Below are 14,150 nucleotides of genomic sequence, written 5' to 3'. Positions count from 1 at the left end.
GAGAAGAGAGAACTGTCCGTCTCTCCTGCTCTTTCTCCACTTTATTATTTATTTATTTATTTATTTATCCAGGAAAATCCCATTGAGATATCATAATCTCTTCTTCCAGGGAGACCTGGTCAAAACGGCAGCACACATAGTTTCAGACAAATCACAAAAACACAAACAATCCAACAAATCAAACAGGCCCAAGGTCAAGAAGAGCACTTACAAGACTTTAAAAGCAGAATACAAAATACATTTAAAAGTACTCAAAGGTGGCAAAAACTCTAGTTTCAGTACAAACAAGAGTTTGTAGAGTGCTCTAGAGTGTCTGTGTATACTGTATTATTTTATGCCATTTAAACTTTTTTTTTTTTTTTATATCTGTTACATAATGAAACCACAGAGGAACACCAGACGAGTGTCAGCTATATGATCAAAGTTTTAACTATTTACCCAGCTAACAGGGAACGTTCTGTCAATGTTCTCTCAACGTTATAACAAACGTTCTACAGTAACGTTAATAGAACATTTTCAGAGTTATCTGGTCTTTAATAATGTTCTCAAAATGTTGTACAAAAACATTATTTATACCTCATGGACAGGGTTTTCTGAAACATTTTAGTTGGAAGTTCATGTAAAGTTTTTTAAATGTTGCTACTTGTTATTTATTTCAAAACATTCAAAAGTAACATTCCCATAATGTTTGTAAAATAATAATATGGAACATTCTCTTAATGTTTTACTAACCTTCACATGAACAAGAGAAAATTTCAGAGAACATGAACAGAAATAATGTTTTCATAACCTAATGGGAACGTTATCAAAGCGTTCTGGAAACATTTCTAGATTGAACTGTTTTATGGTGATTTCTCAAAATCAGGCTGTTATCATCTTATGCTTTACTGTACATGTGATTTCATACAATTTATATCATGTTGGTCAAATCATTTACATTATTACTGAGTTTTGTTCTTCATAATCATGTTATTGTCGTTCTCTGACTGATGAACACATATAGTGTAAAACATGCTCATACAAAAATGGATAGAAATGAACAATAATCCCACAGATCTCCTACATAATATTAATATAAACTGTATTATGATGAGTGTACACCATCTTGAATTATTGATCTTTCACACAAAAACAGATTCAAGATTCAGTATCATTGAGTTTCTGACAGATCTTTTGTTGTTCTGCTCCACATCATCTCTCACAGCCGGACCTTCATCACCTGAAGATGAAGATAAAGGAGTTCCCAGGACTGACTCTATGGAATATTAGCTGATATACAGCTGGAGTCCAGTGAATAATGTTGCTTATTGTAGTTCAGTCTCACATAATCCTCATAAATATATTGATGTGTGATGTGATCAGGTATAGTTCAGATTCACTACAGTAAAGTGAGTGAATTTCTAATGGACAGTAGATCAGATCTCATCAACACACGTGTGTATCTGAACTGAGATCAGAATATCAAGCTTCAGTTCACAGATTCACACTGTCTGAGGAAATCCTCTGAACCTCTCAAACTCTTATTATTCACTCTTCAACATCGACTGCAGACTGTAGCTGGTGAAGCGAGTATAAAGGATATATTATATATGTATATAAAGGATACATTTATAGTTTTAAAAGTGACCAAATGCTTGTTTTCTCTCTGGAAGTTCTTTTATATTCAATTAAACTACATATATTGTATTATTTTATGTCATGTTTTATAGCTGTTACATGATAAAAGCACACAGGATCATCACTTATAGGCTATACGGGTAAGGCAACATTGCGTGCAAGATAATATAATATACACAAGTTAATATGATCATATCTTACACACTTTTCTGTCATTCTTTATTCAAAATAAAATGTTAATTTATTAATAATATACATTTCTGATTTAGGTTTGCTATGTTAACACAGGCCAAGACGATCATGTCCCTTCCCGGCCACCGTACGTGCTAATGTTAGCTGGCCTTTTTTTTTTCTCTCTCTGTTGAATTAGAGAGAGAGAAGAAATAAAAGATTTTTAAAGAGACAAAAAAGTTTTTGCAAGAAAAAAAAATGTAGAAGCAAGACAAGTTTATAATGGAAAAAAGATTTTGTAAAGAAAATAAATTAGTTTCAAGAAAGAAAACAGAAAAAAGTTATAAAGAATGAAGAGTTTTTATTTAAAGAAAAAAATAAAAACTGCAAAGAGTAAATTTATTGTGGAACAAGCTCTTGATAAAGGTGAGTCTGTATTTTATACCCAATGTAACTTTCAACTTTTTTCTATTAATGCGTTTTGCTCCATAATTTTCAATTATATAAGCTTTCTAGTTCTTTGGATCAGATGGTCAATGTGCGCAGTCGTAACAAAAGGTAGCACATTTCACGCAGTCACGTGATCAGACCAATCATCACTTCTGTAAGAACCTGAAGGATCGGATAGACGAATGACATTGATTTGTTCCTATTCAAGCGACACGCTTTCTGCACGGTGGTGACACACTTTAGTCTCTGCTTTTCTTTTTAACATTCGATGCATATTGTCATATATAAGTAATATAAGTTAGTTTCTCTATATATAATGGAAGTAGTGTGTATATATGTACCATATACTGAAGAGTTAGAGAGTATTTAATCATATTCCTGAGAGGAGCATGCTGGGAGCTTTTCATTGGTCGGCATCTTAACCCTTACTGGACAAAACGTGGTCACGTGACTGAAGGCTCCGGGAAGTTTTCGAAGCGCCTAATTAATATTCATGAGCACGCCTCCGCCATAGTAGGTTAGTCGCAGAGCAGCGTGATTCATCTCCATGGCTGCTCTTTTTACTAGAAAATGCGGCGGTATCTTCGTGTGTTGTTCGTCTGCACGCTACTAGTCTTCTGCTCGGTGCTCTACATATTTAATCAGCTGGTGTCGTCGCTGGAGAGCGCGAATCATCAGGCGCGAGCGCAGCGGACACGCGCAGCGGAGCCAGGCCTGAGTGAACGCGCGCAAGATGACAGGTATGTAAACAAAACCACACAGCGATGTACAAAATCAACCTCACAACACCAACACACACATTTACTGCACAGACTGCCTCACGACAACACGGAGCTGAGCTCGTAAATACTGGACAGCTTTAAATGACTGGACAGTCGTTATAAATGAGGGAAATCTCAATGAATGCTGCTTTTATGAGTAATTTAGTGAATTTCGGGCTGTTTTGTTAATTTAACAGTTGTTTGGGACGGATTTCTGGTCATTAGGTCCTACTCTGTGTGTGAACTAATGGATGTTAATTTGATCACGCTGAAGTTGCTTGGCTAATATCAAATTAATATTCATAAGCTTCCACCATAGTAGTAGCCGTTAATTCGCCCGCTGACTAGCGCCCGCCTACCAGTCAGCCAATCAGCGAGGCCTACTGGGCGACCGTCACGTTACGTAATTAATATTCACGAGTCAGGTCATCTTGAGTTCATTGTATGAAACAGTTTCCCTTTAAAGACAGGTTTGCATTTTATTATTGTCATCCTCATTATTTGTGGTGAATTCATCGCTGGATGAGTTATATTGACTGTTTTTGTTGTTAGTACAGGAGTTTTCAATCGTTTAAATGCCACTGACCCCCAAATATGATCAAAAGCAGCTGTATATTTTCATGTATAAAGATCTAATTTAGACTAATTTTAAATACTGTACCGATTTAAAATATTATTTGGAAAATATTTAGTTTCTATTAAGTTACATGATGTTTTTTTTACTCTAGTACTATAGCCTACTGTTATATTTTATTTATTTATTTATTTATTATTTTAATCTAATTTTTGTTGTTTACCTATGTTAATCTTTTGTAGTATGTGTTTAATTATTTTAATTTATGTATTTATTTTAAGATAGTTAATGTATTTTTTTATATTATTGTATTATTTAGTTATTTGACATTTTTACACAGTTTTTTGAAAACCCTTGTGTTAGAACATATTTATTTATCTGTGTGAAAAGGCACATTATTCTTGCGCTGACCTGGATGTCAGGTTACAGATCGATTGTTTAAAGCGTCTCTGATTGAAACCCTGAGCTCAAGATGTTCATGTAGAGCCTGTTTGTCTCCCGTCAGGTGTAATTCAGGCTCTGTCACTCATTGGAAGCCGTATTGGAGATTCCCGGCTGCCGTGTGCCGAATCGACTGCTTTACGGACTTGCCTCTTAGGTAGGCTGCGCTGACCGGTCCTACGGCTTTAGATCTAGATCCGTCTGTCTGTGGAGTTTGATGTTTAGCTGTTGAGCGCTCATGTGTGGTATTATATATTCCAGCTCATACACCCCTTCTGTTGACAGTGTGTGGATGGGCTTTGCAGAGCCGGCTCCATGTAAATGTGTTATCAGTCCCAGCGAGCGCTGACCTGTGCTGTTCACCTGTGTGCAGGTCTCGTTCGGAGCCGGTCGGGCTGGCGGTGGTGGCCTGCGGATCCAGGCTGGAGGAAACGCTCACCATGCTGAAATCTGCCGTCCTCTTCAGCCGCAGAGATTTGCACTTTCATATCTTCGCAGAAGACGACCTGCACTCCGGCTTCAGACAGGCGGTGAGCTTCACTGCTAGGAATATAATCTATATATGTTCATATGACAGAATAAAAATGAAGCAACATTTCTTTAGATGATGCTATTCTGTGTCTGAGATATTATAGTATTTCTGATTTAAACTTAAAGGGTTAGTTCACCCAAATATGAAATCGTTTTCTCACCACACACAATCCTGTATTAATTTCAGTCTTGTGTTGAACACAAAAGAAGATATTTTTAAGAATGTTGGAAAACAAACAGTTTCTGGTATTTTTTCTATACTGTAGAAGCAACTGTTTCTTTCAGAGTATCTTCCTTTATGTTCAACAGAAGAAAGGTTTGGAACAAGTTTAATAAATTATGAAAGAATTAAAGGAGCAAAATGGCATTTGAGTAAACTGGTAAATGTAAAACTCCTAATTCAAAGGTTTATCACTCAAACTTTGAAGAGAAGAAAAAAGTTTGTAAAGAAGCAAAAGTTTTTGAAGTGAAAAAAGTGTTTTGGATAACAAGAAAATAAAAGCTTAAGATTTTCACTGGACAAAAAAAAGAATTCTACTTTTTCTTTTAACTTAATTTTTTTTTCATGTTTCTATTCATTCTTTTCTTAGTATATGGTTTTCTGTGTTTTTATCTATTCAGTTCATTGGATCAGAAGGTCAATGTGCTGAATCGTAACAGATGGTTGCACATTTCACGCAAACACGTGATCAGACCAATCATCATTTGTATAAACCGATGAGAAAGAATCATTAGATTAGCTGAGGCACATTGATTTGTTCCTATTAAAGCGACACGCTTTCTGCGCGGTGGTGACACACTTTAGTCTCTGCTTTTCTTTTAACATTCGATGCATATTGTCATATATAAGTAATATAAGTTAGTTTCTCTACACAAAAGTATATATGTACATGTAATGCTGAGTTATCGAGTATTTAATCATATTCATGAGAGGAGCATGCTGGGAACTTTTCAATGGTTGGCTCCTTAACCCTTACTGGACAAAATGTGGTCACGTGACTAGCTAATTAATATTCATGAGCACACCTCTGTCCCAAATGGCACCTACGAGTCCACAGAATGATCAAATGAAATGTTCCCTTAACGTTACTTTAACCAATAAAAAACATTTTTTAAATATTTAAAAAGCTGGAAATTTTGAACGTTCCGAGAACAGTCAGAAGTAACGTTTTTAAAACTTAAACTACTGTTATCTGTGTAGATCGAGATCTATGCTGAATATCATCAAATTATATGAACTCAATGTTTCCTAGCCATAATCTGAGTCTTATTTGAACTCATTCTTCTTTGTTTCTGGAATCCTGCGTGTCTCGTGCAGCTGGAGTCGTGGCCGCAGAGGTTTCGCTCCAGGTTCAACTACAGCGTTTATCCCATCACCTTCCCCAGCGACAACGCCAGAGAGTGGAAGAGGCTCTTCAAACCCTGCGCTTCACAGAGACTCTTCCTTCCTGTGAGTAACTGAACCACAGACACGCACAGAACCGTCAGCTCACCGCGACACGCTTCAGTTAGGATCGTTGTAATGCCCTGGAGACCAATTAAACACAAGATAGGTTTTATGCAACATAAAAAGATGTTTGAAAGAAGATGTCTGTCAGGATTGATGTTAATTACTCACACTATGACAGACACACAAACGCTCTCTATTCAGTAGGGATGCACCGATATGAAAATTTTGGCCGTTACTGATAACAAATAATTCTTTATATTTGGAAGCTGATAACTGATATATTATTCTTAGATACTGTTTTTTTCCTTTCCAATCATATTTTAAGCAATTCAAAACCATCATGGCGAACAGTGGGCACCTGAAGTGTCTCCGACATGGTGGCCGATATATCGTGCGTCACTACTCTTCAGTAAATCTGCCTGAGTCCAGATGATTTATGTGGGAGTTAATTTTGTGCATTATACATTGTATTATATTATATGACTATGTATTTAATAATATTGATGCTTTGCAGGTTCAGAGTGTTTAAAACAGGGTTTAAAGTCAAAATGAAGTAAACTTCACTCTATCTGCTTCCTTGATTAATATATGTAGTCTTTTTCAACTGGAAATGACTTTTCCAGTTGACTTTACCCAAAGTAAATTTCATTGTAATTGGCGTTTCATGTGAATGAGAAGCGTGTGCTTCTCTGAAACCGATTTGGCTGCGACCCTTTGAAGCTCCCGTTTCGAATCCAGAGCAGAACTTTGTCCTTTTCCTCCTCGCTGTGTGTCTTTGAAGTGACCGAACTCGTTTCTCAGCTGATTTTGAAGCAGGTGGACTCTGTGCTGTACGTGGACACGGATATCCTGTTCCTGCGGCCGGTGGAGGACATCTGGAGCTTCCTGTCGGCGTTTAACCGCAGTCACGTGGCCGCGATGGCACCCGAGCACGAGGAGCCGCGGATCGGCTGGTACAACCGCTTCGCGCGACACCCGTACTACGGCAAGACCGGCGTGAACTCCGGAGTCATGCTGATGAACATGACACGCATCAGAGCCAAACTCTTCAAGGTGACAAACTCCTGTGATCTCTGTGTGTGTGTGTGTGTGTGTGTCGGGCCGAAATACTTATTCTGAGATACACACCGATGTTAAAACACAAGTATTATTACTTAGATACAATAAAAATGACATTTCTCTTAAACAGATATGTACATTTATATATATGTTTATAAATATTGTACACTAAAGAGCATTATTACTTAGATCTTATACAATAAAAAAATAGATGACAATCCTGAAGAAAAGATGTCCAGACATGATTTCTTTTGTATACATATATACATTTTATTTTGATGTTGATAAAACAATGTATTTGTTTTTCATTTGTGAGCGTCCCGCCAGCAGATGTCAGTGTTGTTCTTCTGTTGCTCAAACTGTATGATTTATTTTCTCATTACAGAAGTGTTTTTTCGTTCATTTATTTGTCATACAAGAGACTGAGCAAGAGTAATTATTTAAAAACATGCACACAGATGATTAATCTGCTGAACTGATGAATAATGTGTGTTGAACAGAACGACATGACGGCAGTGAATCTGAAGTGGGCCGATCTGCTGATGCCTCTGCTGCACAAATACAAGCTCAACATCACCTGGGGAGACCAAGACCTGCTCAACATCATATTCCACCATAACCCAGGTACATGAGGTCACATGATCACCACTGGTCAGTATGTAATATTACACAATATAAGGCTATTTCCAGAATAGCATGCTTCAACACTACTCCTAACAAGTATGTAGTATGTATACTGTGCATAGTGAGAGAGCTTTCTGTGTGTGTGTAAAATACCTAGATTTGCCCAAAGACTGTAGTTTGACATCTTTATCATTGCAAACTGATTTCAAAATATAAGCGGTATGTGCTATGCAAGTGTACTGTTTGAGACGCAGCTGGAGTTCAGTAGGCCTCACTCTAAGATCCCTCTCTCCGGATCCACAGAGAGTCTGTTTGTGTTCCCGTGCCAGTGGAATTACCGCCCGGATCACTGTATTTACGGCAGCAACTGCGTCGCCGCCGAACAGCACGGCATTTACATTCTCCACGGCAACCGAGGGGTTTACCATGACGACAAGCAACCGGCGTTCAGAGCCGTTTATGATGTCATTCAGCAGGTATGATCGTTCACTAAAACAAACTAATGTCTCTTCTGCTCACCAAGGCTGTGCTTATTTGATCAAAAATACAGTAAAAATTGTGAAATCTTTTTACAATTTAAATCAGCTGTTTTCTATGTGAATATATGTTAAAATGTAATTTATTCCTGTGATGGAAAGATGAATTTTCAGCATCAAATCATCATATCAGAATGATTTCTAAAGGATCATGTGACACTGAAGACTGGAGTAATGATGCTGAAAATTCAGCTTTGATCACAGGAATAAATTACATTTTACTATATATTCACATAGAAAACAGCTGATTTGTATATATATATATATATAAAATTATAAAAAAATATTATTCAGTTATTTTATTTATTTATTTTTTTGTGGTTATTTTCAGTTCGTCTGTTGTGTGAAGGGTCGGTCGGTTGGTCTCCCACCGTGAGAGTTTAATATCCTGATGGTGTGATTTCATTAGGAGCATTTGCGTAACCCATAAAATCTAATTAGACGCTGTTAATTTGAGAAGGTTCCTTGGGGTGCGTGCCGACACACATTGACCCGGCGCTTGGTGTGCGTCCGGATCGACACCTGCTCAGGTGCTCTGATGGTCTCGGCTCTCTCGGCTCTCCGTCTGCTGCTCCAAACGCTCTAATGAGCTCAGATGTCTGCTTGGACCGGCCTCTGTTTGCGCTCGCTGGCACTCCTCTCTCGCGTGTTTTTCCACGTCTGGACGGTTTTAGGTTGCCAGTGATTTTTCCGAATCCAACTGGCAACATTGGAATATCAGGATTTGTTTGCAGGGTGTGGAGTCTTTTTCTCCCAGAGTTCACACTTGCCCTGTGCTGTCGCAGTGTTTCCTGTGCTGTGATCGAGTTGTGAATGTGACTAGAAAGTTGTGAGTGACGTGAAATAATCTACAGATAATAAATAGACTATTGCATTGTCCTCGCTGACAGCACATGATAACAGCAAATAAGCAGCGCAGCGTTATTTGTCTAAGCCACTGGTTTTCAAACTGGGCTCTGGAGAAACGATTAAAATTAAGATTAAAATAAATATATTAATTAAAATTATATTAAACTAAATACATTAATAATTAGATTGAAATAAATAAGTAAATGAATAATAAAAATCTAAAAGTAAATAAACAAAGAAAATAAATATATAATAAAAAAAAATACAATTTTAAATAAAAACATAAAAATAAGTAAATCAAATTATAATAAAATCAATACATAAAAAATTAGATTGGGATAAATAATAAAATATTTTAAAATAATTAAATAATAAAACATTAAAATAAATACATGAATAATTAGATTTGAAATAAAATTAAATAATAAAAAATATATAAAAAATATATTTAAATAAATAAGTTAATAGATAAATAATAAAAATATATAAAAATATTAAATAAGATAAGCAATTATTTAAAAAAATGATGCATGAATATAAATATGTAAATAAATAATAAAAATATATTAAAATGATTTAATAATAAAATATTAAAATGAACACATTAATAATTAGATTTGAAATTAAAATAAATAATAAAAATATATAAACATTATTAAATAATAAAAAGCTGAAAAATACATTAGCATTATATAAAAGTAAATGCATGAATAAGTAGATTAAAATAAGTATATAGATAAATAATAATATATTAAAATATGAAATAAAATAAATTATTATTTTAAAATATTAATATGAATAGATTAAAACAAATACGTAAATAAATAAATAAAAATATATTAAAATTATTAAATAATAAAAAGATTCTAATAAATAATTATATGAAATTAAATACATGCAAAATTAGATTAAATAAATAAACTAAATACAAAATATTGAAATAAGTAATGAAAAGTAGATTAAAATAAATAAGTAAACAATAAAAATCAGAAATAAATATATTATTATCATATATGAGGGTCCGTGGCATCTAAAAGATTGATAACTGGTCTAGGCAAATTGCAACATGATTCTCTTTTCAATCTTTTGAGTCATTTGAACTGATTTATGATGAGTTATCTCACTGAATCTGATGCATTTAAGTATTCAAAGATAAAAGTTAACTATGGTTTTGTTATAATAAATTGTAAAATACTATATATTTATATATTCGTTCCGCATTATCTGAGTTGGGTAGGCAAAGTGTTTGTCTTTGTGTGTGTGTGTATGTGTGTGTGTGTGTGTCTGTGGTCATTATGGTCAGTGCTGCGCTCCTATCACAGGAAGTATCGTGCACCATTAGCTAAATGAGAGCAGCCATTAGCGCCGGCCCATGATTCAGCTGGCTGGATGCGTCTCATCGTTTCTGCGCCCACGAGTTCATGTCCAGATCAACAGCCCAGAGACACACACGAATCTGTGTGTCCATCAGGAGTTCGTCACACACTCAGTGTTTGTTATTCCCTCCAGAAACATCACATTTTGATTTATACATTTCTTGTTTTCGCTCTTTCCTATTCTCTGTGTTTATCTCATGACAGCATGTGCCGCTTTTTCTTTTCATTTTGCTGCGATAAATAATTCTGTTTTACATTAAAAAATGAAAATGGTTTTTTGGGACCATTATGCTTTTTTAATTTTATTTTTATGACTTCTGAAATCTGTAAAGCGTCCAGAAGTTTTCATTTTAGACCTCATTTTTCTCAACGGTCTCGAAAGATTGTATCAACTCATATTTTTGATAATTGTAGAGTTTCAAATCAACATTAAAGCATTTAAAAAAATGTATTCTTTAAATTTGTAATTATTTTACACTATAAATCAGCATAAAGGCAGAACATGAAAAGCGTGATCAATTTCTTGAGATGCATCCACATTTTCTCAGCCCTTAATTATGTATCATCATCATCATCATTAGTTCTACACTCTCACACTCTCACTCACACACACACACACACACACACACACACACACACACACACACACACTGGTGTGGATCATCTGGTCCCTGCAGGCGTGTTTTACAGCTTGAATTGGTCTGACAGTAAAGGCCTCAAACCCCACAGAAGAGCTGTAAAACCTGCAGAGCTCATCTTCCCATAAACAGGCCGGATACGGTAAACATGCCCGTCATGTGTGCCCCATAAACCCACTGCATTCTGGGTCTGAACGCAGCCAGACAACACCTGATAGAGCCGCTGATGCACCGAGAGCTGTTCATATTCCCCTGAACGAGAGCGTTGATGACGAGATCGCTTCATTTTCACATTCAAATCATTTACAATCTCGTGTGAAGTTGAAGAAATCACAACAGAAATATATTACTGTTGTATGGGGAGGGTGATATATCGCCTAAAACAATAAACTAGCAGAAATAGATAACTGCTATGCTGAATATTCATTTACTTGTTTCAGTAAAATGTATGTATATGTATATATTAGATGATTAATTTCCTGATATTCGTTTATTATTAAGTCAATCTCAGTTATTTCTACAGTGCTTTATAGAACACAGATTGATTCAAAGCAGCTTCACCGTAATAAAGAGGAAAATAACAGAATCAATGATTCAAACTTCATCAAATATGAGAATAATTCAGATTCAGCTGTAAAGCAGCTCTACAGAAGACAATAGAGTCATTATTCAGTTCAGTTCAGTTCAGTGTTCATTCAGTTCAGATTAATGTTGATTAAATTCAGTTCAATGTTGATACAGTTCAGTTCAATGTTGATTCAGTTCAGTTCAATGTTGATTCAGTTCAGTTCAGTGTTGATTTAGTTCAGTTCAATGTTTATTCAGTTCAGTTCAGTGTTGATTCAGTTCAGTTCTGTGTTGATTCAGTTCAGTTCAATGTTGATTCAGTTCAGTGTTGATTCAGTTCAGTTCAGTGTTAATTCAGTTCAGTTAAATGTTGATTCAGTTCAGTTCAGTGTTGATTCAGTTCAGTTCAATGTTGATTCAGTTCAGTGTTGATTCAGTTCAGTTCAATGTTGATTCAGTTCAGTTCACTGTTGATTTAATTCAGTTTAATGTTGATTAAATTCAGTTCAGTGTTGATCCAGTTCAGTTCAATGTTGATTCATTTCAGTTTAATGTTGATTCAGTTAGGTTCAATATTGATTCAGTTCAGTTCAATTACAGTGTCAGTGTTGCAAAGTCCATCAAGTTCATAAAACAAGTTCAGTAATTATATTATTAAGATCATTACTGATGGAATTGTTCTTTTGAAGAGGGCTTGAATTAGTCACAGACTCTAATCTGATTGATGTTAATGAACTTCTGAGAGAGTTTGTGGCACATCTGACTCTCTTCTGCCTGGTTTTCAGTTTCCGTTTGAAGAAGATCCAGTCCGTGGTTTGCTCGTCCCGCTGGAGGAGAAGCTGGAGAGCACCGAACACACGTACTGCGGCCGAATCCGACACGTCTTCACCAAACGACTGCGCCAGACTGTCACAGAACTTCAGAGAGAGACCGACAAAACACGACATGAGCTGGAGGTTTGAGCTTACTGTACATCTGTGAGGATGGACCAGTGTTCTCACAGCCACTGACATCTCAGATATCATCCAGACGATCAGCTGCTGACAATCAGTGTTCACAAACACACGTATCTCTACTGTGTGCCTAAAATACTGTCAATGAGTCTCGCATGTGACAGACTGCAGAGATGTCCTGCGATTGATTGAACAAACTCTCATGTTCTTCCTCAGTGTTTTTGTCTTGTTTTCCAGTACAAATATCTGCCAGTGGAGTCAGAAAAATAAACTTAATTTAAAGAAAAAAACAAGATTATTTTTCTGACCCCATTGGCAGATGATGTTTTAAGCACAAACTTAATATATATGTTGATTTGATCATCTTTGTACTGGAAAACAGGACAGAAACACTGAGGAAGAACGTCATGAAGTGTCTGGTTAGGACAGATATATATTTTAATAAGAACAACATGAGTGAGTTCATATTAGTGTTCATATATCGGCTCTTCTCTATGAGACTCATGGGATATAAAGTGATTCCAGACCAGCACTCAATTATAAGTTCCACTTATTATTATTTGACTTTTTCATAACCTCCATGCACAAGACGCCCACGTTCATCTTTATTTCTGGTTCTCCATGAAATTCAGTGATATTCAGAATACTAAACAAGCTATTATGAATGTGAAAAACAATTCAGATTCTTCAGATTTACACAAAAATCATCGGTGCTTTTATACAAAAACTTGATACATTTGTATTATTATTGATCTTTATAACGCATGTCTGAAAATATAAATGTGGGATTTTATGGTTGTTTGTGATGCTCAATACCATTTGAAAATGATTTAATATTTTAATTATTGTTATTTTTTGACAACTTTGGCAATGATCCTGTTTGAAACAGTATCTGTCATAAAAAAACATTTGTGAAAACATTGGGTCACATTCACCCACAAACAAATAAATTAATAAAACATTTTTATCAGCCCTACCCTCTTTAATATTACAATAAAAATACTGATATATATCATCATTTAAATCTGTCAGGTTATTTGTAATATTAAGTAGATGTGCTCTGATGTGTTAATGAGAATTTTACTGATTAATTTAAATGTAGAAATTTGAGAAAAAAAAAAAAAACATAAGTTGAAGATATATTTGTAAATGTCTATCATTAAAATCTAAGAGTGTCTGTATTGCCAAATGTGTCTGCAGTGCCGACATCTGAATCAAACAGTATATTTTTGTAATAAAAGTAATTTGTCTCTGAATTCTCTTGAATTGTCTCTTCATTAGTGAACTAGCAGAGGATTCATGCGAGCAGGTTAACAGAAGTGTTCAGGGATCAACATGATGATGTGAAGCTGAAGTTCAGGTAAACAGGACTCCGTTACAAGAACTGAGAAAGCATGTTTGTTTGGAGAAACTGTGAACTCTTTCTGACTGTATTCAACACGGCTGGCAGAGTTTCATTAAAATACTGTGAAAATTAATCAAAGTTTATCAAATGCACTTAGTAGACAGATAGATGGATAGACGGACGGATGGATGGATGTTTGTATGGATGG

The 14,150-nt window shown here is 35.4% G+C and overlaps 1 protein-coding gene and 2 non-coding genes across 4 annotated transcripts; 1 reads left to right on the top strand and 2 right to left on the bottom strand.

The window, feature by feature from the left end:
• Positions 1-2,311: 2,311 nt before the first annotated feature.
• Positions 2,312-2,409, bottom strand: LOC127507865 (small nucleolar RNA U13). Its single transcript, XR_007928507.1, has one exon. It is a non-coding gene; the product is annotated as a small nucleolar RNA U13 (small nucleolar RNA).
• Positions 2,410-2,721: 312 nt separating this feature from the next.
• On the top strand, positions 2,722-13,853 carry gxylt1a (glucoside xylosyltransferase 1a). 2 transcript variants are annotated; one of them, XM_051885255.1, is made up of 8 exons: positions 2,722-2,978; positions 4,079-4,171; positions 4,388-4,544; positions 5,864-5,995; positions 6,797-7,048; positions 7,555-7,678; positions 7,982-8,154; positions 12,430-13,853. In XM_051885255.1, exons 1-8 carry the CDS (start codon positions 2,809-2,811, stop codon positions 12,604-12,606), a joined length of 1,278 nt encoding a protein of 425 aa, XP_051741215.1. In that variant the 5' UTR covers positions 2,722-2,808; the 3' UTR covers positions 12,607-13,853. The 2 variants fall into 2 exon arrangements, with proteins under 2 accessions (XP_051741215.1, XP_051741216.1); XM_051885256.1 differs by lacking the exon at positions 4,079-4,171 and having other exon boundaries at positions 2,724-2,978.
• Positions 5,174-5,274, bottom strand: LOC127507866 (small nucleolar RNA U13). Its single transcript, XR_007928508.1, has one exon. It is a non-coding gene; the product is annotated as a small nucleolar RNA U13 (small nucleolar RNA).
• Positions 13,854-14,150: the final 297 nt, after the last annotated feature.

Source organism: Ctenopharyngodon idella, chromosome 24 (assembly GCF_019924925.1).
Source record: "Ctenopharyngodon idella isolate HZGC_01 chromosome 24, HZGC01, whole genome shotgun sequence".
Taxonomy (NCBI): Eukaryota; Metazoa; Chordata; class Actinopteri; order Cypriniformes; family Xenocyprididae; genus Ctenopharyngodon; species Ctenopharyngodon idella.
Note: the sequence above shows the minus strand (reverse complement) of the source record. Positions and strands in the feature narration are given on the sequence as shown.